Source organism: Leuciscus leuciscus (assembly GCF_965113295.1).
Source record: "Leuciscus leuciscus genome assembly, chromosome: 10".
Classification (NCBI taxonomy): Eukaryota; Metazoa; Chordata; class Actinopteri; order Cypriniformes; family Leuciscidae; genus Leuciscus; species Leuciscus leuciscus.
In genome coordinates this window covers 38869399-38895897 of record NC_138734.1, presented here as the reverse complement: position 1 = coordinate 38895897, position 26499 = coordinate 38869399, and the positions used below count along the sequence as shown (strand labels likewise).

Here is a 26499-nt window from a genome sequence, read left to right as displayed (position 1 = left end):
TTAGAAAGCAAATCGCTGCGGATATGGCAATCCATTTAGTAGTGGCTTTCTCCAAAAAAAAAATGACATGTAATTGCATAATGGCAGTAATGATCTCATATTGCTCAGAGCAACACAAAGAATCTAACATGGCTATAGAATACAGTAGAGTAGATGGAGGAATAGAGACTTTGAAGATAGATGAGGGTCAACAAGACAAGGACGTACAAGTTATGATATCAGCACAAGAGACAATAACTACTTGCTTCATAAGTACCTCTCTCTCTTGTTGACACTCTCAGCCCTCTTTCCTCATGAGTGGGAACAGGATAAGCCTTTTCCCAGCATGCAACAGTGCAGTTTTGAGGAAGCAAATCTCAGCTGTCGTCATGGAACTGCCCTATGGGAACTGACCTCAGTCAACTCAAACAATAATACAACAGACTCATTGAGAGAGAGACCGTATTGTCTGTGTGGGGATTGGTAATGTTGCAAGACATGGAAATCGATGAGCAGGGCATTAGAAATGTTGGGGTCAGCCTGGGTCATTCCTCCACCCCAAGCTTATTTAAAGTTATTATAGTTCATTCGCTGGAACTGCATTCCATGTAATTCTTAATTAGTTTTGTTTGTTGTAGTTCATTTTCAATGGCGCAGTTCTTTCCTTGCGTTTCGCAATTGCACCTTTTTAAAACCACATAAGTGGTTACAGGCAGACATCTTGAACTTAACGTGCAAGCACTCAACAAAAAAACAAAAACAGCCCAATATTGCCAAAGATTTTTCTTATTTGAAGTGGTCTGCGTTTAATTAGTGCTGGACGTGGGCAGGTGTTTATACAGCGCTGTATATGTTTCATAGCTTGTGTTGCACCATGTAATTCCCTTAACACAACATACAATGACCAAGACAATACTAATAGTAAATAACTAGTGGTGCTTGCATTACTCTTACACTTGATCATATTTAAGCCGCCTTTTTCACTATCTCAGATAAACAACTAACGGGAAGTCATTCATTTATTTATGTAGTAGTACAGGAGCCGTGTGGAGTTCAGATCATATACAGTGCTATGCATAAGTTTAGACACCAATGCTAAAGTTGACTTAAAAGAGGAATAAAAAATCATCTTTTGGAAATTTAACTTAATGGCTTAATTAAAAAAATTAGGAAAAATCCAACCTTTAAGGACACCAATTTTCTTTGTGAATGAATAATGTATCGTAAATAAATAAATGTTCTTCCTTAAAATACAGGGTGCATAAGTCAGGACACCCCTATGTTAAATCTCATAGAGGCAGGCAGATTTTTTTTTTTAAAGGGCAGTTACTTCATGGATCCAGGATACTATGCATCCTGATAAAGTTCCCTTGGCCTTTGGAATTAAAATAGCCCCACATCATCACTAGCCTTCACCATACCTAGAGATTGGCATGGAGTACTTTCCATAAGATCATCTGTCAATGCAAATCAAACCAGCTATTAGGCTAACTGAAATAAAACCATGCCAATCTCTAGGTATGGTGAAGGCTATGTGATGATGTGGGGCTATTTTAATTCCAAAGGCCAAGGAAACTTTATCAGGATGCATAGTATCCTGGATCCATGAAGTAACTGGCCTTTAAAAATAAAAATCTGTCTGCCTCTAAAGAATTTAAAAAAAGTATTAATATAATATAAATATTAAATAAATACTTTAAGATAAAAGCTTTTATTTTATATTAACATTTGAATATACATTTTATTATATTATTATTAATACTTTAATGTTAACATTAATATTGAAGCATTAATATTTAGAAGTGCTGTCAAATTGGATAATCGCATAATCACATCTAACACAAAAGTTTGTAAATATATATGTGTGTGTATATATATATATATATATATAGATGTGATTAATCAATTTGACAGCACTAATATTTAGATATCAATTTGTGATTTCCTATAAATGTGTGTATCATGGAAGCTTGTTTCCACCTCCCAGTCTTTAACTCGCATTTCTGACTTAATAACTTGCATTATTACTTTATAAAAAAAATCTGAATTGCGAGATAAAAAGCAATTATCTTTTAAATAGTTTTATTTCGTTGCGGAAAAAAGCTTCCATAGTGTATGTATGTGTGTGTGTGTGTATATATATATATATATATATATATATATAAAAAGAAAAATATATTTTTTTTTACAATATACTGTTAAGTAATACTTAATAGCTGAACCACAACTGACTGTCATCATGTCGATTTTACAGTGAAGTGTTCAGTAAAACATTTTTCCCTGATGGGGCTCAATTATTTGCCTCATTGTGTGAGCTGCAGGGAGAAGCGTTACAGCTGTGCCACTCCGGAGAATAATCGAGGGAACGCTTTCTGTCTGTGCAAATCCCACTTAAGCCCTGTTTGGTTGCAGATATTGCCCTTTGTCCTTGTCTCACTAAATCGCCATTAAATTTCTCCCCAAACCCTCTGAAATGAACGCTGCCAGTGCTGAGTGGTGCCTTGTTTCATCCTGTAATCAGAGAGAGGGGCGAAACACGAGACACACGGAGGCAGAGACCCCAGTAGCGTGCCACTAATGTGCCGTGTTGATCCCCTCCTGCGGTTTAGCAGACTGGATTCGGTGGTAATAAGCCCTCCTGGTTGAGGGCTGATGCCCTATTATTACCGCATTGTGTCCCCCGGGGCTCAGGAAGTGTGCGCAGACCTTCTGCAGCAGCTCCCAGAGACACGGACGCTTTTAGAGTCTTACCTCAGCCCAAAGTCACCCACGGGAACATATTCAGTAATTATTACATGCTCTCCAAGACCTAACAGGAGTGGAAGGCTTTCTAGGATACTTTAAATGAAGTAAATCAACAGCACAGGTTGTATGCCATGATGGCTTCAGCATTTATACTTATTGACCTTGTATTTTAGCCAATAAGCTAGTAATAAGCAACTAGTTAATAGTTGTTTATTTTTTGCCTTGTGAAAATAGTGTTTAAAACAGATTTCCTGATTTTACTTTTATTTTATTTTATTTTATTTTATTTTAAACCTCTACATATTTAACATGGAATATATATATATTGTATATATATTTACTCAGGGCTTGACATTAACACCCGCCAAATGCGGGTGGATTTCAGCAGTGGCGTGTAACACAGTCACTCCTACTAGTCACTTTGGCGGGTTCAATTTTATATATGATATATAAATTTTTCACTTGTAGTCTTTTAAAAAGGAATCTGAAATAATGCACTAAGTGCAATGTGGTGTTGTTAAAAATATAGATTTTTCAATACATATTGATACTGAAACTCTCCCAATACTCATTTCCCACAGAATAGATACACGATACCAGCTGCGCTTTCTCTCTCTCTCATCTCTACCCACCTTCCCCTCACTTACTCGTTGTATTTGCTCCGGATGAATATTGTTGGTGTAACAGGGCTTCAATTTGGCGTTGGATTGCGCGTATTGCGCATAATTTTACTCATTCCCACAGATTTTGTGCTCACACCCAAAGTGCGCGCACATAAAGCCACCTCTCAGTACTAAATTGAGTTCTTTTTCGCTGCTTATTGCACTTAAACAGTCAAATACTCGCGTAAACATATTCCGTTATGTTTTAAGTGAACATTAACAGTTGAGAAAGAAAATGCATTTGTAACAGTATAATGGATCAGTGCGTCAGGTCGTAAAGTGACAGCAGTCTAATATACCTCCTGCCAAATTATGAGTCCCATGGTCTCAAAATTGTGGCCAGTGACAATGCTGAGTGGAGTGGCTAATAACTTTGAAAATAATATGTAATTTTTTGGAACAGTTTTCCTCAATACTCCTAAATGTTATTTTATTTCAGCATATTCAACTGGGGAAAAAAATACAGTTCAAATTTAGACTTGATAACTTTTTTTTTTTGGCTCTCCTTTCTGTGTATCTTGGACTGAAAGACAAGTGTGATTCAAGCTTTAAGCCAATGACAGATGAGGAGAACGCTGTGTTTGCCATGAAGTGATGAAGGTTGTATTTTACAGCCTGTTGACATTGATTCGACATGCATCTTAAGACCTGAGAAGCTGGTAGTCTGGAATGATGTCACTGTAGCATGAGAGTGCTTGGTTATGACAGCCTATGGAGAGACGAGATGAAAGACCATTTCCACACATTTCATTTCACACACATTCTGAATCACCATCAAATTCTCAAGTGGCTTGTCTGAAGTCATAAAAAGCCATGCAGAAGTATGATTTGGCATTCTGAAGAGGATGTGAGCCAATCACAGTGCCACTAACCCTTTTAGCAAACACCCCCTACTGGTAGGAAATATACGAATTTATATTGATGCCGTTGTCAGAGGAACAGAGAAACAGCCTGCAGGAGCTGCCATGATAATGATGCAGTGCAATATCTTTGATTAAGAGATGAACATCTGTCTCTGAGCTATATGTGACCACACACAAATGCTCATTCAACAGTGATTCAGACGCTGCTGTTGCAACAGGTTTTAGTTTTCTCACTGCCAGCCAGTAAACATTTGACGTTATCGTCTAATACCCTAAAGCAGTGTTTCATAACTGGTAGGTCATGAACTAAAGGTGAATCTAAGGTTTGTTCAGGAGGGAGAAAATTAAATAAATAAATAATAGTGAATATATAATAACAAAACAAATACCCTAATTAAAAAAATATGCAAAGTATAAGAAAATACGACCTAGACTACATACAATATTGGTTCACTTGCAAGAAAGATAAATTAATACAATTTAAAAAAAATCTTAATATTATGTTATATATTTAAATGATTAAATGACGATAATATTAGTGCTGTCAAAAATAATACTTTACAGAAAAAACCTGGCAGCTGTGGTTGCCGGAATAAATCAGTAAAAATACAGTAAAAATGTAAACATATTTACAGAACAACTGTAAATTTTACAGTTTTAAACAAACACAAAAAAATATTTTAAACCAGTAAATCCAATTGCTACTAAAATCTGTTTTGTAACTTTAACATATACTGACATTCACCATAATAACACTGGAGGTAAAGCGAAAACCATAATAAATCAAAGTTCATCACCCTTAGGTTTTCCACAAGCTGAGGTAATATATAGAAGTTAAACAATGTCATGCACACAAATACAAAACACCTTCATGCAACACACACAACACTAAAATAGTGCAATAAACATTCATTCAACAACATAAAATGTAACATAAAACACTAATATACATAACTGATATAAAAGAACTAAGAAGAATATGGCTTTTCATTGTGAATTATTAGATAATTTGTTCTTTTTAAATGTATTTCACCGTAAAATTACACAAAATGCAAGGTTAGATCTATTAGTTTTACTCCGTATGGGAACTTAACCATTTTTTTTAACCAATTAACAGGTTTTTACTGTTGCATTTTACAGTTTTTTACAGTTAAAATTACAATAGATTTTTCGCACTTGTAAATAAAACATTAATATTATTGGGTTGCTTTTTACAAGACAATATAGTTGAAACCAGTTGAAAAGCACAATCACACATCTGACTTTTGCACATTTATCTAATTTCCAGTAGTAAATCTTATTGGCTGGGTTTTGCTGACATTCCACCCTCTCCCCGCTCTTTTTTCCATATCTCCTCATAGATGCAAACGAGAGGTCGGCCAAGAGATTTTCACCCGATGGAGTCTTCAATTACACCTCTCTGCTCCTCAGTAAAGAGGATAACATGCTGTACGTTGGCGCTCGAGAGACTCTCTTCGCACTCAATATCACCGATATCAGCAGAACACAGCTGCAGCGTAATGTGAGTATGTCTGTGTGTTGCATTTTGGAGAATTTATAAGCATGTGCATCAGTCCGTAATATGGGAATTATTAATTTAAGGTTCAAATGAGAGTAGAATATCACTGATGTTGAATCTAGGCATCATTTTAAGGGATAGTTCACCTAAAAATGAACATTATGTCATCATTTACTCACACTTATATTGTTCCAAACCCATATGACTTTCTTCTGTTGAACACAAAAGAAGATATTTTAAAGAATGTTAGTAACCAGACAGTTGACGGTAGCCATTGACTCCATGTCCATGACCAAGTCAATGACTACCATCAACTGTCTGGTTACCGACATTCTTTAAAATATCTTCTTTTGTGTTCAGCAGAAGAAAGAAACTCAAGGTCAAGGTTTGGAACAACTTGAGGGTGAGTAAATTATGACACAACTTTCTTTTTTGGCACACACGTAAGTGTGAACGCAGGTAAAGTGGGTCACTTTCTGATCATTTGTCATTGGTATTTATCCAAATTATCCAAATGGCTACATCAATGTCATACTATGTCGTTCAATTATTGATTATCAGAAAATAATGGATCAAATTTCAATCCATTCATCACACAAAGCTATCGTGTGATTTACGAAGACTTGAAATGTAGTGCTGAAGTCAAAAGGATCACACCTACTTTTATTGGGATTTTGTGTCCTTTTTCATTCAGTGTAAGCGTCCTACTTTACCAGTTGTCCCACTTACTCCTTATTGTATTTTGACATCAAACTTTGCAACAAATTAACTTTTTTAAGTCATAAATAGACCTTCACAGTTCACTGCAAATATTTTGTGTTGCTTGATTCATTTTGAACATAACAGAAAGGCTATGTTACAGCCAAGGTGACTCACTGTAGGCCCACTCAATGCAAATGTGCTTGTTAATGCATGATGTTTCTGTAAATGCACTATAGCTGGCGAGACTGCTCCACTCAGTCAGCTTGCGATTTTCACTTTTTCAGTTAACATGGAGCACGCCACAGAGAAAGAGAGACGAGTGCAGTTTCAAAGGGAAAGACTTACAGGTAAGAGATATTCATCAAACCAAGTGGAGAGATGTCTGTATACACATGACGTTTCATGTCGATTCATTTACTGTAACTCAAGTATGAAGTAGGTCTCTAAAGTAGATGTTGGGCAAAATTTGAATCTGAGAAACTGCCCGTCGCACCACTTACAGTTCATAGGATCCGTTATTGCCTTGACACGTCCACACTGTAATTTCCCTGAAAGCTTCCCACGGCATAAGGGCTGTTATTAGATTAATAATCCGCATGCTTAATTTGCTGCCAGATTGATTTGTCTTGAGAGCCAGGTTTGGATGGATGTTAGGACCCTGATGAAGACAGTAATAACTGCTGTTTCTTGAGACCGATGACACGCAGCTGCCAGAAACCTCTCCCAGACTATTACAGAGGATTTAGATCAAACCTAGTGATGTGAAAACAAATTCTGAGCCACAGCCAAGCAACACTTGTGCACACAGCCTGGTGCTTAAATTTGCCCTCATATAACGTTCAAACTCTTTGTTCATGAATTTTTGGTATCTTTGAAAATTACTTTGGACTACTATCATATGTAAAAAATATATATATATATAAAAAAAATGTTTTTCTTAAAGGGATAGTTCACCCAAAAATGAAAATTCATCATCAATTACTCACCCTCATGCCATTGCAAACCTGGACACAACAGGTTTTGGGAATTTTTTTTATTTCTATTGTATGGACAAAAGATATTTAGCAAAACAGAATTTAAAAGAAATAAAGTCGTAAGTCTCCAACGGTGCGTCCGAAATCGTGTACTGTTTGAACTTACTCTGCGACCCTTAAAAAAATATATTCTATATAGTATCGAATTTATAGATTTATATAGAATGTGTGTATGAATGTAATCCGGACTATATCCGCTGTGTTGTCATTATCATGTGACCTACCAGCGTCAGTTACGTCGCCTCACCTCCATTCACAAATCCTCTCCCGTGGCCTCATGGGATAGTTCTGGGACTTTTCAAATACTATGTATTCAGACATACTACTCTGTTTTTCACATGCTATATAGTGGGGAAGTATTCGATTTCGGATGCAACACAAGTGATCTAATAGGTGCAACGATGCCCAGCACTTTAGTAACTGTCACATGCATGTCTCAAATCATTGTCTGTCTCTCCTTCTCTTATGCATTTCCTTTTTCTCATTCCAGACTGACTGCTTCAATTACATCAAGATTTTACTGCGTGTGAACAGCACTCACCTGTACGTGTGTGGAACGTATGCTTTCAGCCCTATCTGCGCATACATCGTAAGTACTGTTTAATTTTGTTCTATTCTGCTGCAGGATCTCACCACCTCCATCCATGCTTTTAACAGACTGCAGGGGAGGAATTAATTATCCATGTAATTTACTCAGTCAATCAAAATGTCCTCAGAAATACACTCTTCCGCTTTCCCCGAGGGTAAATGCCATTCGGATGAGAAATGATTATTGCCCTGCACTTTACTTAGACCCCTCACTCTGGAGACGATGCCTGGATTGGTCTGTGCACTTGAGGGGTCGACACGGACCAGTAAGATTGAAGCTTAAGGATAGTGTACTTTGCATACACAAGCTGATTCTGTGACAGCTGTCCCTTGAAATGGTTTGCAGATTTACATTTTACCTTTATGCCCCTATAAAGACACAAACGAAGTGCGTCCTGCCGCAACTCCCTCCAAATTTCCTTTTTATCAGGATCCTTGGCCCACACACAGTCGAAAGTACACACATCATCCCTTCGGTTTGAGTGCATTCACCCTGTTCTTACTATCTCCTCAGACTTATCTCAATAACATGACGTTCTGTTCGGCAAAATAAGGTCCTTGTTTAGATCTGCACAGGCAGTAAGCGGTCAGGACAGTCAAGACAAGAGACAGTTCTTGCTGTCTTTACAAGAATTTCCCTGTCTTTTTCCCTCCAGAACACGTCGGATTTTTCCCTGGTGCGCAGTGAAATGGGAGAAATCGTCACCGAAGACGGTCGAAGCCGGTGTCCTTTCAACCCTGAATACAAGTCCACGGCCATCATGGCTGGTACGTGCTACAAAAAGATGTGTAACGTTCAGTGTTTTGGCATCACTGTATAAAACGAAAACTTGTTTATTTCAGTTAGGGTGTGTTCACACTTGTAGTTCAGTTCTTTTGGTCTGGACCAAAAAAGAAAAAGATACATTGAATCCTGGTTCACCTAGGACTTAATTTTCACAGCGCTCACACTTATTTAAATGAACCGCACTATCAGAGCAATCGCACCAGAGTTCGTTTTAATCGAACCAAATCTGCCAAGTGTGAACACACTCTAAGTTTCCAAGGCAACTTTTCAAATTTTTGTTTCAGTTTTTTAACTTCAATATTTATTTATTGATCTGGTATTAATCATTTATTTGATTTCAGCTTAATTTTAATGATCCGAAAACGTTTTAATTTTATATAGATTTAGATTTAGTTAACAATAACAACACTGGTCTAAGTGCGTTCTTAGATCATGCCGATACTATAATTTTTCTGATTTGCTTCATTAATGTCTGTTGCTTTGAATGATGGTTTTACAGATGGAGAACTGTATGCCGGCACAGTCAGTAACTTCCAAGGGAACGAACCTATCATTTACAAAAGCCTTGGCCAGGGCACAGCCTTAAAGACTGAAAACTCACTGAACTGGCTTCAAGGTAAGAGCCACATCCACTAGAGCAGATTCACTAACAGTTGCGCACAGTATGCTATTTAATCACTAACTTCCCGCAATTCAGTTTAACCAGGCGCTGATGTCTTAAAGGAATTTCTTCCTCAGCATCGTCATTTATATTCACAGTAAAACTGCTGTCATACTCACCTTTATGTCATTCCTCTAAACCTGCAAGACTTGTGAAGATATTTTTAATGGAATCAGAGAGATTTCTATCCCTCCATTGACAATCCATGTAATTTAGTATTATTTATATACTTTTATAGTATTTATTTATATATATAGAATGACCTGTTATTTTGATATTTTCAGTTGTCATTTTTTAAAAGTATTTCAGTATACCTTTAACTATTTTGATAACTAATTGTGGTTTTAGTTTTAGCAATTTTTGTACTTCGACTTATTTCAGTTAGAGTTTTTCACATCTAATATGTGACCCTGGATCACAAAACGTCTTATGTTGCACGGGTATATTTGTGGCAATAGCCAACAAAAGATTGTATCGGTCAAAATTATAGATTTTTCTTTTATGGCAAAAATCATTAGGATATTAAGTAAAGATCATGTCCCATTAAGATATTTAGTAAATTTCCCACCTTAAATATGTAAAACATTTATTTTTGTGAATGGATGCAGCACTATCGCCAATAGAAATGGACAACTTTAAAGGCGATTTTCTCAATATTTCGATTTTTCTGTATCCTCAGATTCCAGATTTTCAAATAGTTGTATCTCGGCCAAATATTGTCCTATCCTAACAAACCATACATCAATGGAAAGATTATGTATTCAGCTTTCAGATGATGTATAAATCTCAATTTTAAAGAAATTACCCATAAGACTGGTTTTGTGGTCCAGGGTCACATATTTAAAATATCATTTACATTTTTGGGTGAACTTTCTCTTAGTGACTCGGGCGCTACAATAGAGCAAACAGCATGCAAGTAAATGGTTCTATAAGTGGCCCAATTCCCAATTCTGTTCTCTTTAGGGATCATTCCCCCTGAAGTTACCACTAAGAGGCCATTTTGGCACAGCGGAGAGTTATTCATATAAAGCAAGACTACAGAGAACAAAACAAATCAATTTAGTTTCAGTTTACACAGTCAAACCCTTCTCACTTTACTAAAGAGTGCTGAATAATAGCTTAATATTTTGCCATAAGTGACAAAGTTGATGAGAGACGCATATGCAAAATCGATCCTGAGCACTTTAATAGTGTAACAAAAGATCTTCTATTGGTAACTACAACTAAAGATCGTCATATAAAAGGGGTTTCAGGTGGACCAGTGGCTATATTTGGGACATAAAGTCCACATTACTTAAAAACGCTGCTGTCCCGGTGTACTGTCCATGCCGTGGATTGACACTTGTTTTTATTTCTCCCACAGATCCCGCTTTTGTGGGCTCAGCCTACATTCAGGAGAGTTTGCCCAAAGGCAACACAGTCGGCGATGATGATAAGATTTACTTCTTCTTCAGTGAAGCGGGAAAAGAGTTTGATTTCTTTGACAACACCATTGTGTCACGCATCGCTCGCGTGTGTAAGGTGAGGGGCACTTCGGTGTAAACATTGTTGAAGGGAGTTGGATGAGGGCCATTCTCGATACTGCAGTAATCCAACTACATACATGTACACACACACCATTTATTCACCCCCCAATTAAGTGTAAAGGAATACCTGGCATTATGTTTGTGCATGTTAATATTAGTGCACATACGTGGGACATTGTGTGTGTGTGCTCACATGGCCGTGTGATCGTTTCATGTGTCACACTGAGGTGAGAGAGGTCCGCTGCCTTTCAGAGAGATTAGGAGGTTTGTGTTTCAAAGACACATTCCTCAATGCAGAGCTTTCCCTTTACTTGGTCCGCCTCCAATTCTTATCTCTGCTCAGCAAATATTAGCATTCATCTGTTGACTTGAGGGGCAGCTGAAAATGCGCATTGCACACACACACAACACTTCACAGTTCTTTCCAAAGAGGTCTATAATACCTGTAGAAAGCTATCCTATGGGTGCTTCCAGTTATTTTTGAGCCTATCACCAAAACCATAAATGCTGTGTGACTTATTGCCGATGACATCATATGTGCACAGTACCAAACTCTTCACTAGAGAATAAAAAGGGAAAAGAGCTAATATATCATTAATATAGTAGTGCAACAGCAACGGGAGTTTTCACTGTTTGTATCGCTCTGCTTGTCTGTGTTAGTTTGTTTGTTTCAGACAGACTAAGCAGTGATAGCAGAATGTCTTTATGTGCAAGTCATTGAATCATTCACTCAAACGATTTGTTCACAACACTGAATCATTCAGGAACGACACAAGTGACTCTCTTTTTGAGTGATTCATTGAATCATTGACTTAACCAGTTTGTTCAAACCACTGATTAATTAGTGACTCTATTTATGGAAAAATCACTGATTCAACCAAATTGTTCAAACTACTGATTCATTCAGGAATGAAACAGTGACTCGTGACCTGTCTGTACGAGTGATTCATTGAATCATTTACTCAAACAATTCATTCAAACCATTGATTCATTCGTGAATGAAACGCTTGTCTGTAAGAGTGAGTCACTGAAACATTCACTCCACCGAAACTAAACACAGGTACTAAATACAACTGTGTGCTGGATTTGTTTGAAACTTTGTTTAGCACTGTAAAGATAGGCAAAGACATGTCTAAAATGCGTTTCTAAATTTTAACTTCTGTTTTTTACAGTGTCATAAAACCAAGCTGTTGGTCTGAATATCAGCTTTGCTTGCGAAAACAAGTCAAAACTCTATTTAGTCAAAATATACAAACAATTTTGAATGTCAAACAATGGAGAAAAATACTTTTTGGGTTCAGATAGTGTAGTTATGGCATCTACTTGCGGGAGGCTAACGGTACTTTGGTAACTTTGACCCCTTGGTATTTTTAAACGCAGTGATGACAGTGATGAATAGAAACATTCAGAGATGACATTCAAATAGGCTTTTCTAACCAGCTTCACTAAGAATAATTACCTAATTGTTTCCGTTTTCACACCAGCTAATTTACCAAGTGGCAGCCGATAGAAGGTTCACGCACTCCAGTCTTCCTGCCTTGTAATATGGATTATCACACAGGCTGCATGAAATGCCTCCTGACAGTTAAACGGTTGCAATGCCAGGGGAATGTGTCCTGCTTATTGGCATCCACTACCTTAAACATTATCCCAGGTTCCCTTTTTAGCTTGCCCCATATTCCTCCAACCAGATCCACTGGAGCCCAGCCATGAGGAAGGGAATGCAATGATTAGGTTTATAAGCTGCATTTTCTTGGTTTTGTACCCTTATCTCCTCTCATATAGTAAACAAACGTAATGACTCCTGCAAAGCCCATTAGTTGACTTAATTGTCGTGCATTCTGTGATGTGACATGCAACAAAGCCAGGCTCACGGGCCGATGCACAAACCCTTTCCTATCACATCTTTTTTGATTTCCCTTTGCTTATGCTCTTCATCTCAAATCAGTGTATTTGCGCACAAGGAGTGATCTGAATCTTAAGAGAGTCTCTACGTTGCCAGTTGGGTTAAAGCACTGACCCTGTCTGTTCTGAGCGGTGCATGAGCGGAGTGCAACATCTGCAAGATTCATTTGCCTTCTCGTCTTGCTTTTGAAGTCTGAGAATGATTTCAATTCCACTGCTCTTTCTATATTTTGGTTTCTTTTCTTTTTGACTCCTAATTTACCTCCAATCACGTGTCACTATAATATGGATATTGGTGAACTTTTGCACAGATGACCATGTCAAATTCCAGTGGAAACTGTGAAGCATGTCAAACTATCCATTTACGTGCTGCAACAGTTCCTTATTGTTTTAAGATTCTTTCTGAATTGCACCTGGGGTTTGGATTTAAAAGCGTACCATATCATTTACACTCAGAATGACAATGAGCAGATCCTTTGGTTTCAATTGAAATGAATTGCATACAAGATGTGGAAGCTTCTCCTTTAAGTTTTTAAAGGTGCACTTTTCAGCTACCACTGTTCTGCCATTGTAGAAATACCCTAAATATATGTATATATTTATATATACATGTACATTTTATATATAAATACATAAATGTGAGCATGCATTTACTCATCTCACTTGCACAAAAACAGATTCAGTATTCCTCAAAATTAATAAAAACTATGAATTGCAAACTCTCAATAATTAAATATGTTAAATTACACAAATATACTTCATGTATTTAATCTCACTTTATTAACCAATGTCTTTGCTGCTGATTTTTTACTGAAAAAGTAATGCAAAAGTAATGTAACATTACTTTCCATAAAAAAGTAAGGAGTAATGCAATATTGTAATGCATTTCTTTAAAAAAAATAACTTTTCCCATCACTGCACCTCATTAAAAATAATAATACCCTTAAATAATAATAATTTTAAAATTCTATGTATTATATACATTAATTTGCTATTACATAATATAAATGATTTTAACTTAAAAAAATTGCTTAAAATAAGCTTTGACCAAAACCAATAAAGCAATTATGGATGAATTAGCTTAGCAATTTTATATGATATTGTGCAGAACATTTACTGTATGATTTTGATGGTCCAAGCCGTTCATGGATTATAGTGTAACTTAACCTTCAGCTGTAGGTTTACAGTGCTAAACTCTCCTTCTCAATGATGGGTGGGAGTATCCCTTTAAAAGATTTTATTGGAATGTGTTGTTGCCGGTCCTGCTGGTATGGGAAGGCGTTGTCCTGCGTGCTGGATTACAATAATATTATAATTAAAGGAAAGCTCATTTTCTTTGGAGAGAGCAGCTGACATGGATGAATAAAAATTGTGCTTTTGGGACCTCTGCTTTACGTACCTCTGGCTGTCGTTCAGGCCATTTGTACTTCTTATTTGTCTGTTTCTCTGCCCTGCTCTTTGCCCAAACTTCTACTTCTGTTCTCGTCTTTGATTGTATCTCGCTGGCCATTTGTTTGTTCAGGTGTTCAGTATGAAGTTCTGCTTGAGCGAGGGTTGACACTAATATAAAGCTGCCCTGAACAACAAAAATATTGAGTTGATTCATGGTGTGGCTTTGTTCTTCTTCACCTGTGTCATAGGGTTTATTCTCCAACATCCCTTCCCTTAAGTTTCCACTATGCCCTTTTCTTCCTAATAGTATTTTTATCTTTAGATCACTTTGCCTCAGTTTTTAAACCAATATTTGTCTTACTTTTTAGGGTACTTTTTGTATAATGAACTCCAGCATAGCGAATACTGCATCATACTTAACAACAAAGAGAGAAGTCAAATCAGTATCAGATTAAGCAATTGTCTTTAATCCAAGAATTAGTTACATCATTTCCTTATATCACATTTTCCCTTTCGTCTTTTCTTTTTTATTATGTTGAACAGCAAAACAGATCTATAATATTAATGGGGAAATTCTCATAACTGGCTGTGTTTTCTCTTCTGATAGACGTTAAAGCCCTTGAATTATTCTGCCTGTTTTGTTTAAAGGGACTTAAAAGTACCAAAGTTGAGGCCTGTACACCCTCAGGGCCTCAATCACAAAAACACACTGTTTTACTCAGTCTTAATGCACAACATGTGATAGAAGCTGCAGTCCTTGTCCAGTTCTAAATCTTTACGTAAGAGAGAAAGTTGCCATCATAAATCAGCATTTCCATTGGCTGATGCACCAGCTTGTTGGAATCGACAGCAGCTTCTAGTTCCCTCTCGTGGTCAGAAATGCTCATAACAAGTCTTTGCACATATCCTCCTCAATTTACTTTCACATTCATGGCAGACGCTTTTATCCAAAGCAACTTCAGAGTTTACATTTTGCCAGTATTTGAGTGTTTCCAGGGAATCAAACCATATGCTACCAGTTGAGCAAATACTATAATATAAAACTAAAATAACACTGATTTCTATCTGTATTTCCACAGGGTGATAAAGGTGGAGAGAGGGTTCTTCAAAAGAAATGGACAACCTTTCTGAAAGCCCAGCTCCTGTGTTCATTGCCTGACGATGGGTTCCCCTTCAACATCATCCAGGACATGTTTGTACTGACCCCCAGCAAAGAGGCCTGGAAGAGCACCGTGTTTTATGGAGTCTTCACCTCACAGTGGTAACGTATTACGCTATATCTCCTGAAATTGCATTTAGAATACAGATAATACAGTGAATACCATTGTGGCTATGTTTGTGTTCCTCTTAAACCTTTGAGAAAAAGAAGAAATCCAGCGTTCATTTCTGTTATTGAACCCTGCCTGGCACTCAACCAGAATCCTTTTGCTGTACTTAGTGTGGGAGTTGTGGGTATTGATTGAGTGCATTAACATGGGGCAAAAGAGACGGGACAGGCAGGAGATGTCAGCGAGACTCAGAATAGCCTCCCTCTTGTGTCCGCCTCCGCACCTGTTATGTCTGAGGTTAAATAAGACGCTTTTTCATTTAGTGTGCGCTCTGATTTTTCAGCTCCCGTTTCTGTGTCTTTAAAGTCGGAGTAAATGAGGTTGTTGATGAATATGCAAATGTAGACTGATTGTAATGAATGTTGTGTTTGTGTGTACAGGTACAAAGGTGCTTCAGGAAGCTCAGCTGTATGTGCGTTTACCATGGACCAGGTTGAAGAGGCGTTTAATGGACGTTACCGGGAAGTGAATCGGGAGACGCAGCAGTGGTACACCTACAACCACCAAGTACCAGAACCCAGACCTGGAGCGGTACGTTTCGTGTTATGTTCAAAAACAACTCGATGGAACGCAACAGAACCGAACGTGAAGGACTTGAGGAGTGTTTAAAAAAATAATAATTCATTATTTACTCAGCCTGATGTCATTCCGAGTCTTCTGTTGAATATTTTGAGAAATGTCTCAGCGTTTTTTGTTTGTTTGTTTGTCTTATACAATGGAAGTCAATGGTAACCAAAGCTGTTTGGTTATCAACATTCTTCTGAATATATTCCTTTATGTTCCACTGAAGAAAGAAAGTTATACAGGTTTGGAATGACATGAAGGTGAGTAAATAATGACCGAAATATACATATTTGGGTAAACTATCCCTTTAAGAGAAGAAACACCGAAAAAAGATACTCGAAAAAAATCTCAACAAACTAGTTTGTTGGTGGACGACTAATTGACCAAACTGACCCATCTCTTCAAAACTATCTTGTAGCCTATTTTTTAAGTCGGCATGAAATGAAAACTGTGATTTTGATGTTTATTCGAGTGAAATGGCTTCTCGAACGAGAACGGGACTTGATTTGTCCATCAGGAATTGATTGGATCATTGTCGTTTTTTGCTGAGTGACAGGTTGCTGGAAGGGAGAGATTACTGTCCCGTTCTCGCAACGGTGCACACATCATCAGAGAAGAGATGTTGCGACGGGGAGAGGATGTTTGATGAAAAATGATGAGGGCTAAAAAAAAAATAATGAAGCATGGATAAATGCAATCCTACATACAAAAATAAGAACTGTCCACATTGATTTTATAGTGACTTAGATTAGAACATCTTCTATACTGGTCAACGGTTGTAATAAGATTTTCACATTCCAATTCTAGCAAACATATTTCATTCTTAGGCAGCATTACGCAGAGATTATTTGAGTTCAGGTCGTCTGAGTACAAGATCTTTGGATCACACTTTAGATTAAGGTCCAATTCTCACTATTAACTTACAATTAACTATGACTTTTGCCTCAATAAACTCCTAATTACTTCTTATTAATAGTTAGTAAGGTTTTTGGGTAGGATTAAAGGATACAGAATAAGGCATTAATATGTGCTTTATAAGTACTAATAAACAGCCAATATCCTAGTAATATGCATGCTAATAATAAGCAACTAGTTAATAGTGAGAATTGGACACTAAACCAAAGTGTTACCGACCTTTTCAATCACACTTCCAATCTTGACTTGACATTGGTGTTTGTGTTGAAAGTTACATTGATTTTGGCGTAACCAAGCCGCCACTCACCAAACATCACTGAGAAAAAGAGCGATTTGGATATTGTGCAGTGTTTCTGAAGCATCTTTTTTTCCATCTTCCTGCAGTGCATCACCAACGCGGCCCGTGCCCAAGGGATCTCCTCCTCCCTGCACATGCCTGATAAAGTGCTGAACTTTGTGAAGGACCACTTCCTCATGGACAGCGTGATTCGCAGCCAGCCTCTGCTCCTCAAACGAAACGTGCGCTACACGCAGCTCGCTGTGCACCGAGTACAGGCTCTTCACAAGACCTACGATGTGCTCTTCATCGGCACAGGTGAGGTCTTACAACACCGCATATGCATGCAAAGCTCAGGAATACACCATAGCAAATCGGATTTTTATACTAATATTCCTGCATTAAAGGCTTTTTGATTGTTGCCCTAATCCCCATTAAGATTTTACTATAAGGGATTTTAAGTCCAGGATTTTAGACTTGGGAAATCAAACCTTTATATAAAGCAGCATGACTTTATCTGTTGCTTTACACATTCATACTGGTTCGTAACTACAGATTCAGTGCTTAAAGGGGTAGTTCACCCCAAAATGTCATAATTTACTAATTTTCTGTAAAACGCATGTATATGAAATAAGCTGTGAGTATGATATTTGATACATCCGGCTTTTATGATAATCACAATAATGTCTGATATTTAAATGCTTGGTTTGTATGATCAGAGCCCTGTTCATTTAATTGTGGGGGCAATTTTGATACATCAAAAGCATGATGTATCATATTTAATACTCACATTTTAAGTAAACCTAAGTTGCTTCAGTCCAGTAAGTGTTAATCTTGAAATACTACTAACAATATAAAATGTATTCTTAGGTATACTTTATAAAAATCATGAAAGCTTCGTCTCACATCACTTGCGTTTCGTTGCAGATGATGGCAGGATTCACAAAGCCATCAACGTTAATCAGAAGATGTATATCATTGAAGAGCTGGTGATTTTCCCCGAGCCTCTTTCTGTACAACACATCGAACTGGATGATGAAAAGGTCCCTTAAACTCATCTACTATCATTGTACTTGTTATGCACGCTGAAGAACATAATGCATTAGTGAAATGACAGCGCGGCCGGAAAAAGGACCCTTCAACCGTAGAGATAGTGAGGCCTGGGAGGGAGATAATTGCGTCCCTGTTTTCTTCTCTGGGGAAATGTGTGAACAGATGGGAAACAAACAGTGTCTGCTCTGTCTACACACTACTCAGTCTATACTTCATCTGTATATCTTACACCATATGAGCTATTTTAAAAAGGCTTATTGCCTCGGTCTCTGCAATTATCATCTATTAGCATTTACTGTATGTTTTTACTGTATGAGAAAGTGTCTCATTTCTGATGTGTTTGCATTTCCAACAGGGACTGTTGTTTGTGTCCAGCTATTCTGGGCTTGTTGAAATCCCTCTTGCCAACTGCTCCAACTACCAGAGCTGTGGAGAGTGTGTGCTGTCTAGAGATCCTTACTGTGCCTGGACAGGGAAACAGTGTTCAAATATCAAACATGCTCCAGCTAAGAGGTTAGCATATTTCCAGTACTTGTACAAGCATCTATTGCACTCCAGTTAGTATACTAACAAGTATTAAAATACAGTTTAAAACATTAACACGTATATTTCCAAGGTTTCCTTACACCTTGATTACTTGTGAGAGTAGCATTATTGTCAAATAGGTTTTTGAGTGGAATGAACTATATAATATTTTACAAACTGAACTAAACTTGCTTGACAAATTATCTGATATTTTTAGAGACTTTCTGACCTTGACACACATCCCATGAGGGTTTGCAGGGGTCCTCTGACATCATTTCCTGGTTTTATTGCTGTGCATGTTGGTTGCTCCATATGACTTTGATTTGGCAGACAAAAGTTTTTCATATTAATAATATTTGAACAAAACTGCTCATTTATTTTTATTTATGTCAAACTACTTAAGGTTTTCTTTTCAAGAATTTCATTCTTTTAATTAAGCCTTTTTTTTTCTAAATTATGATCATCAGGACAGTTGAACAACCATGACAAAATACTAAAATGAATTTTACTTAAAATACTTGCTCATCATAGAATAGATTTACTTTAAGGTTAAGTAGGCCTATTGTGTTCAGTGTCATATAATCCTTTTAGAAATCAAACATATGCTGATTTGGTGCTTATTATTATTATCAATGTTGAAAACAGTTCTGCTAACCGTGATATGGTTCAGGATTCCTTGATGAATAAAAAATTCAAAAGAACACCAGAAATCTCTTTACTGTTACGTTTGATCAATTTAATGTGTTCTTGTCAGATAAAAGTAGTAATAAAAAAAAAAAATCTTACTAACCCCAAACTTTTGAAGTGTTTTTTGTTTTGTTTACTGTATGTATGAACTGAATTTTAGTCTCTGCTCTTTTCTTTCTAGTCAATGGCAACAAGATGTAGATGATGCCAACACTGCCATGTGCAAAATAACAATGACAAACCCTCGTTCTCCAAGACCGATTCCACCACGTGAGTAAAAGCCATGCTTAAAAGCCCTTTCACACTGAGCATGACACGATAAAGCTAAGCGAATGGCTGACGAATGGCACTTTCACACTGAACGCAAAACGATTGATTGCCTTCAGCTAATCCACGCTGGCACGATAGGTGGCGCTGACCAAGAATACATTTCTCCTCATGTATGTATCTCGTAGGTTTTCCCATTTGGCTTTAACATCATCCGCTGCAAGACATACAACTGTAAATTAAGAGATTAACAGATAAATAAAGTTTGGGACTACACAGAAACCATCATCTAGTGTGTGTAATAACCCCCGACTGCGATCTAAAGTGGATTTTGATTAAATAATGGGCAGACAGGTGCATTATTTGTAGTGTTTTATAATGAACTGAACGCAACACCTGCTTAGCATTTTTCATTCTTTATTGTTATAAAAAGGACCCAGAGCCGGCTTCATGTTTCATCTGTAGAAATGCTTCTCTCAGTTGTTTATGTGCTGAACTCAGAACGAGGAAATGAACACAACGTCGCCATTCGGAAGGGCAGGAGTTATGATCACATGATATGATTGGAAGCTCTGGAGCGAATGAGCTCTGAGTACACTCTGTACGCTTTTCAATCTCTCCATATCGCATAATTCAGTGGAAAATGAATAGAAATGATAATCTGTATAAATAACATGTAGGAATAAATCTGTTCCTAAACACCACTGATAACACTCAACATCCATTCATACTTTTCTTTGGTGTACAGGTTTTCAAAATAGTGCCATCACTCTCACACTTTTGTGCAACAGCAGCGCCTCGGGTAAGCTGGAATCTAATTGGACGGCTTGTTTCATAAAAAAACTCGACACACTAGTCGCGGAAAAAATCTCGCCATCACACTGCGATTGATCACTCCCGGTGTAAATAGTTCCAATGTTTCTAGAATCTATTGTTTCGGTTCTAGAGCATCATCGCGACATACATCGCTTAAAGGGATACTCCACCGAAAAATGAAAATTCTGTCATCATATACTCACCCTCATGTTGTTTCAAACCTGTATGAATTTCTTTCTTCTGCTGAACAGAAAGGAAGATATCTAGAAGAATGTCAGTAACCAGACAGTTTTAGATACCATTGACTTCCATAGTAGGAAAAAAATATACTATGGAAGTCAATGGTATCTAAAACTGTCTGGTTACTGACATTCTTCTAGATATCTTCCTTTCTGTTCAGCAGAAGAAAGAAATTCATACAGGTTTGAAACAACATGAGGGTGAGTATATGATGACAGAATTTTCATTTTTCGGTGGAGTATCCCTTTAATCACGCTCACTGTGAAAGGCCCTTTACAATATCTAAACAGTGTGAATCACTATTTGTAGGATTTATTTCCAACAAAGTGCTATAGAGTGCATGAGGATAAGGCAAGCTGTTACAATTACAAAAGCACTGTGGCATGTGGCATGACCAAACACATTTACATAGTGCCTCCGGCAAGATGCTCTGATAGACTGTAAGTGATTGAAGTGGTTGCGTGGTGGTTTGCTAATCTGTCAGATAAATGTTTGATTTATTAGCAACTAATAAGACCCATCTAACCCACAGGTGTTCCATCATGTCATGTGGTACAAATACCAGTCAACACATTTACGGTTTTACCCTGCAAGCTGCGATCCAACTTGGCTGAGAGGCGATGGGAGTACAGTCAAACCGCAGAGCGATTCGTCTACCCTAGTCCTGACGGCGGCCTGGTGGTGGTAGCCCAAGTGGACAGGGAGGAGATCTATGAATGTTGGTCTGAAGAAGGTGGCTACCAACAGCTTCTGGCCAATTATTGCGTTAAAGCAGAGCACGAAAGCACCACCCTGATTGGACGTTCCCGAACGCAGCTCGTGCCCCAAGGGGAGGCGATTATCCTGCCCGGGGAAACGTGGTCGCCGCAGAAAACCAAAACGTACTGGAATGAACTGATTGTTGTGTGTGCCTTACTGGTGTTCTCCCTGGTGGTCCTGTCGCTGTTCGTGGCGTACAGGAACCGAGATAGGATGAAGTCCATGCTGAAGGAAGGCGAGTGCCCCAACATGCAACAGAAGAAACCGCGAATTCCAGGGAAGCACACGGAAAGCCTTCCATTAAATGGCAACAATATCCCGCCCTCTGTGTCTGACCACAAGGGCTACCAGACGCTCAATGATAACTACATCTGCAGCACTCCAACCCACGAATGCTCCTCACCCGAGAACAGCAAGAGCTTCTCGGAATCCGAAAAGAGACCATTGAACTTAAAAGAGAGCCACGTGGAAATCTCGCCGACTTGCCCGCGGCCTCGAGTACGACTGGGCTCGGAAATCAAAGACTCGATTGTTTAAGTTTGTTTGGGATGACTGTTAAAAAAAAAAAAAATAGTGGCCTCTGAACTGAACAGCACCAAGGGAGGGACAGACTGAAAATGACTGGAAACGTACCATCACTGGGTTTTATTTTGCACTTTGTCTCCTCTCATTTTGTCTTGGTGATCTGTTCACATTTCTCAGTCACTGCCAAGTCTGTGAAGCACCCAGAGCCACGACGAGCGGGACGCAAGGCCTCGGGTACACTTTGAAAAAAATAAGGTGGGCATTGCGAGAGACGCCAATCCAGTCGTCCCGCCCCGGTCCTCCGTCCAAAAAATGTCTGGTGGCATCCGTGTGAAAGCAATACGATGCCCTCAGGGTTCACTAACCTGTCATGCTCCCATCTCATCCCTCGGTCTGCTGCGTAGAGTTGGTCGTCCTGTGAACGAGAAGATTCAAACTTTAGTCTAGAATAGAGTCTCTGCTAAACATAGTGCCTGACGTGAGATGATTAGCTGACATTTCAACACAATGTAAGATGTAGTGGTGCATCAAAACAAAGCTTTGATGATATATGCAAAACCTTTGCACAGTATATCATCATGACCTCAGCACATAGCAGGCATACTATGCAAATCACATAAAGGAGAAGCATCGTGTAGAGAGCTAACAAAACAGTACACGGCTGTCCTAGTACAATAAGTGATGCCACGACCTCAGTATTCTACACCGCTTCTCAGAGGTACACATGTTAAATAAAGTATGCAAGTGAGATTGAGGCATATAAAGAGCCCACAATGAGGTTTCAATGTGTAGAGGACTCCAAAGAAGGCATGTTAGCAATACTAAGAGTACATCCCAAGGCACAAATTACATTCTGAAGATGCAGAAATATGATTATCTCTATGTTCTTTATACCCCAACCACAATCAGTTGCTAATTGATCAATGGAATTCAAAAATCATTTAAAGCAGAGGTTCTCAGCCTTTCGGACTCCAGCACTCATCGTCCACAATAAAATCTGAATGTCTGTTCCCAGTTGTTTACTATTATTGACTGATAAGGATTAAGGATTTTATAAATAATAATAATATTTTACTCACAATTTCTACCTGATAAAAGATGTTAATTATAAAAAATGTTTTATAATTATACGATTATATTAATTTAGATGATTTCTACAAATCGCACGTTTAAAATTAGGCTTTCTAATTCATATATAGAGATTTTTGGAATCCTGGTTCTTTAAAGACAAAAAAAAAAAAAACTTTTGGGGGGTTGATTTTTAGTTTGTTTTGACTTATTTAATTGCTTATTTGTAATAATTTTAAGTTATCTTGAAGCCCGTTTGGCCCCCTGGTTGAGAACCTCTGGTTTAAAGGGTATAGTTCACCCCAAAATGAAAATTCTGTCATCATTTACTTGCCTATCATTCTCCAAAGTTCTAGCTTTTTTTGTTGTTTTTTTGTCCTAACAATGAAAGTCAATGGGGTCCAATGTTGTTTTGGACCCCACTGACTTTCATTGTTTAGACAAAAACTTTTTTTCAAATGATCTCTATTTGTGCTCAGCATAAGTCATAGAGGTTTGGAAGAACATGAACGTGAGTAAATGAAAGCAGAATTTTCTACATAAATATTTCTTGAAGTAGTTCATAAATAGTCAAAAGAAGTGACCAAACGTTTACCGATCCAAATTATTATTTTTTTGTGCCAATTTTTTTTTAGATTCTCTCATTTCACATCTCTCAGAAGCCCAAGTGGTCTACGGATCTGTCAAGAGCTGTTCTCTTGACTCAAAAGTGTACTTCTCTCAGATTAAAGACATTTATATTTGCCATGTTGTAAATTTGAATGATGAATTTGCATTCGGACAGAATGAAAACGACTTTACATGCCAATTTTACGCTAAGCTTTGAGATCTATGCTCCCGAAGAGTGTAAAGTGACCAGCAGATTTTTTTTTTCATGAAAAAGTGCCATGTTCACTATAACACCTTAAAGTCAAAGCAGGCTAACAGATGTTTTTGGGTGGGAGCAATGACATATAGGTATATGAAACTACGTGATAAATCGTCAGCTGCCAAGAGTGACATACTGGTTCGATTTCAAACACTACATTACTTGTTACTGCAAAGCATTGGGGATGGGGATGATAACTTGCGCACATATGTAAGTTAGTATAGCATCAACATAAGGATCCATGTAAAAATGTATAGTTAAGAACACACGGACAAAATAATAATAATAATAATTTTTAAGAAACATATATTTCCAGTAAAATTCCCAAAGACAAGCATTGTATATTGCACCACCCAAGTGTGTAATGTTTCATCGCCATTGATCTTTAAAGATCACACAGACATTTGTATTGTGAATGTAGTTACAGTATGTATTGATTGAAAGTGTTCCAAAATTCTTCTTTCAATAGAAACATTGTGTCTTATTTAAATTTATGCTGAATGTTTGAAAGCGGGACATTTACTTTTTCGTGATATTGACGGACAATGACTTTGATCACAAAGTTGTACAATTGTATTTGTAAGGAAAGGTAATGAACGACATTTAATGTTTTTACATTCTGCTTTTCTTTTTTTTCTTTACCAGAATGCATTACAATTTTTTTTTTACAATTTTTCTATTGTATTTGCACAGAATGTGGCAATGGTTCGAATGAAAGTGTCTGGGGATGAATGTTCTCCTGACATTGCTGTAGCAAGTACCAACTGAATGGTTTAGTTAAAGCCTCTGAGCTAGATTTCGTGACTTAAAGGGTTTGCGGGAAAGCAAATGTAATCTTGTAGCCTTTTTGTGACTAAAACACGTGAACAAAAGAGCAAACCTCACATGCATGTCTGCTCTGGTGGACTACACCTAAAGTCGCAAACCACTGTATATCGAATGGTCTTCTGTGCAACAGTCCACTGCAAGGGTATGTCTCCACTGTGCTTATTAATATCTACAGAGGTCCCCTAATATATAAATATATATATCAATCACACAAACACAAAACACTTACTGAACATATTTCAAGCACAGAAAAAAAAACAAAAAAAACATGTATTTGTAATAATAAACATATACTCAGACCTCTGTTTGAAAATCACACATCATGCAAAAATCATTTAAACTGTAAGCAAATTTTACATCATCTGATTATTATCACTAGCGTGCCGTTTTACAGAGTAGACAATGTGAAAACTTCACTGTACATCAGCTGCTACCTACAAGCGGTAGATTTAGTTACGTATATAGATAGTTGTATAGTCACATATTTCAGTGCTGACTCAGACATAAGAGTTGCTGGACTGCAGTATAGTCTGTTACACACTCTTAAATGCTCAGATACATTCTTTATAATGGCGCACCAAGATGCTCTGATCTATTGTAAGTTAATGTCTTGTAAACTTTAATGTAAAGGTGTATTTGTACATTTTGCTGCCAATGTAAAGAAAAAAAAACCTGTTGTGAAATGTATTTTTTGTATTATACATCACTACTGTTTTGTTGTTTTTATTATATTGTACATAAAAGCACTTTAATTTTAATTTTTTAAATAAAAGAAATAAACCCACTGATTTTTACCGATTCGACATTATTCGGGTCAATTGCAGTTTTGAAACTTGCAACCTAAAGTTTTGAGTCGAGTGGCATCAAATTATATATGTGATTAATGAAAAGATATAGGCATACTTGTAATATCTCATAAACACCTACCACTAACGGACAGCTTATACATTTTATGGACACTTTAGGTTTCATAGGCTCTATTTTATGAAAATATCTTTACAAATACAGTACCGGTCAAAAGTTTGGAAACATTACTATTTTTAATGTTTTTAAAGAAGTATTTTATGCTCATCAAGCCTGCATTTATTTAACCAAAAATACAGAAAAAAAAAAAACCCAGTAATATTGTGAAATATTAAATAATAGTTTTCATGCTTTTAAAATATAATTTATTTCTGTGATGCAAAACTGAATTTTCAGCATCATAACTCCAGTCTTCAGTGACACATGATCCTTCAGAAATCATTCTAATATGCTGATTTATTATCAATGTTGGAAACATTGATAATATTGACAAAACAGTTTTGCTGCTTAATGTTTTTTTTTAGTTTTTTTTTTTTTACAACCTGTAATATTGTTTTCAGGATACTTTGATGAATAAAACTTTTTTTTTTTTTTGAACAGCATTTATTTAAA

At 37.2% G+C, this 26499-nt stretch overlaps 1 protein-coding gene and 1 long non-coding RNA gene across 5 annotated transcripts in view; one reads left to right on the top strand and one right to left on the bottom strand.

The window, feature by feature from the left end:
* Positions 1 to 10897, bottom strand: part of LOC309508136 — a 220410-nt gene extending 209513 nt beyond the window's left edge. Inside the window, exon 1 of the long non-coding RNA XR_014209409.1 lies at positions 10355 to 10897. This is a non-coding gene — a long non-coding RNA (uncharacterized lncRNA). The remainder of the gene's footprint in view (positions 1 to 10354) is intronic.
* sema4ba (sema domain, immunoglobulin domain (Ig), transmembrane domain (TM) and short cytoplasmic domain, (semaphorin) 4Ba) overlaps positions 1 to 25867 on the top strand; it is a 73191-nt gene extending 47324 nt beyond the window's left edge. For all 4 annotated transcript variants that reach the window (XM_082182491.1, XM_082182490.1, XM_082182493.1 and 1 more), the window contains exons 3-15: positions 5611 to 5771; positions 6755 to 6817; positions 7995 to 8093; positions 8749 to 8860; positions 9379 to 9495; positions 10904 to 11061; positions 15443 to 15624; positions 16072 to 16222; positions 17555 to 17765; positions 18375 to 18490; positions 18856 to 19013; positions 19894 to 19982; positions 21568 to 25867. In XM_082182491.1, coding sequence (XP_082038617.1) covers positions 5611 to 5771; positions 6755 to 6817; positions 7995 to 8093; positions 8749 to 8860; positions 9379 to 9495; positions 10904 to 11061; positions 15443 to 15624; positions 16072 to 16222; positions 17555 to 17765; positions 18375 to 18490; positions 18856 to 19013; positions 19894 to 19982; positions 21568 to 22331 — 2381 coding nt within the window. In that variant the 3' untranslated portion in view covers positions 22332 to 25867. The remainder of the gene's footprint in view (positions 1 to 5610; positions 5772 to 6754; positions 6818 to 7994; positions 8094 to 8748; positions 8861 to 9378; positions 9496 to 10903; positions 11062 to 15442; positions 15625 to 16071; positions 16223 to 17554; positions 17766 to 18374; positions 18491 to 18855; positions 19014 to 19893; positions 19983 to 21567) is intronic.
* The last annotated feature ends 632 nt before the right edge of the window (positions 25868 to 26499 follow it).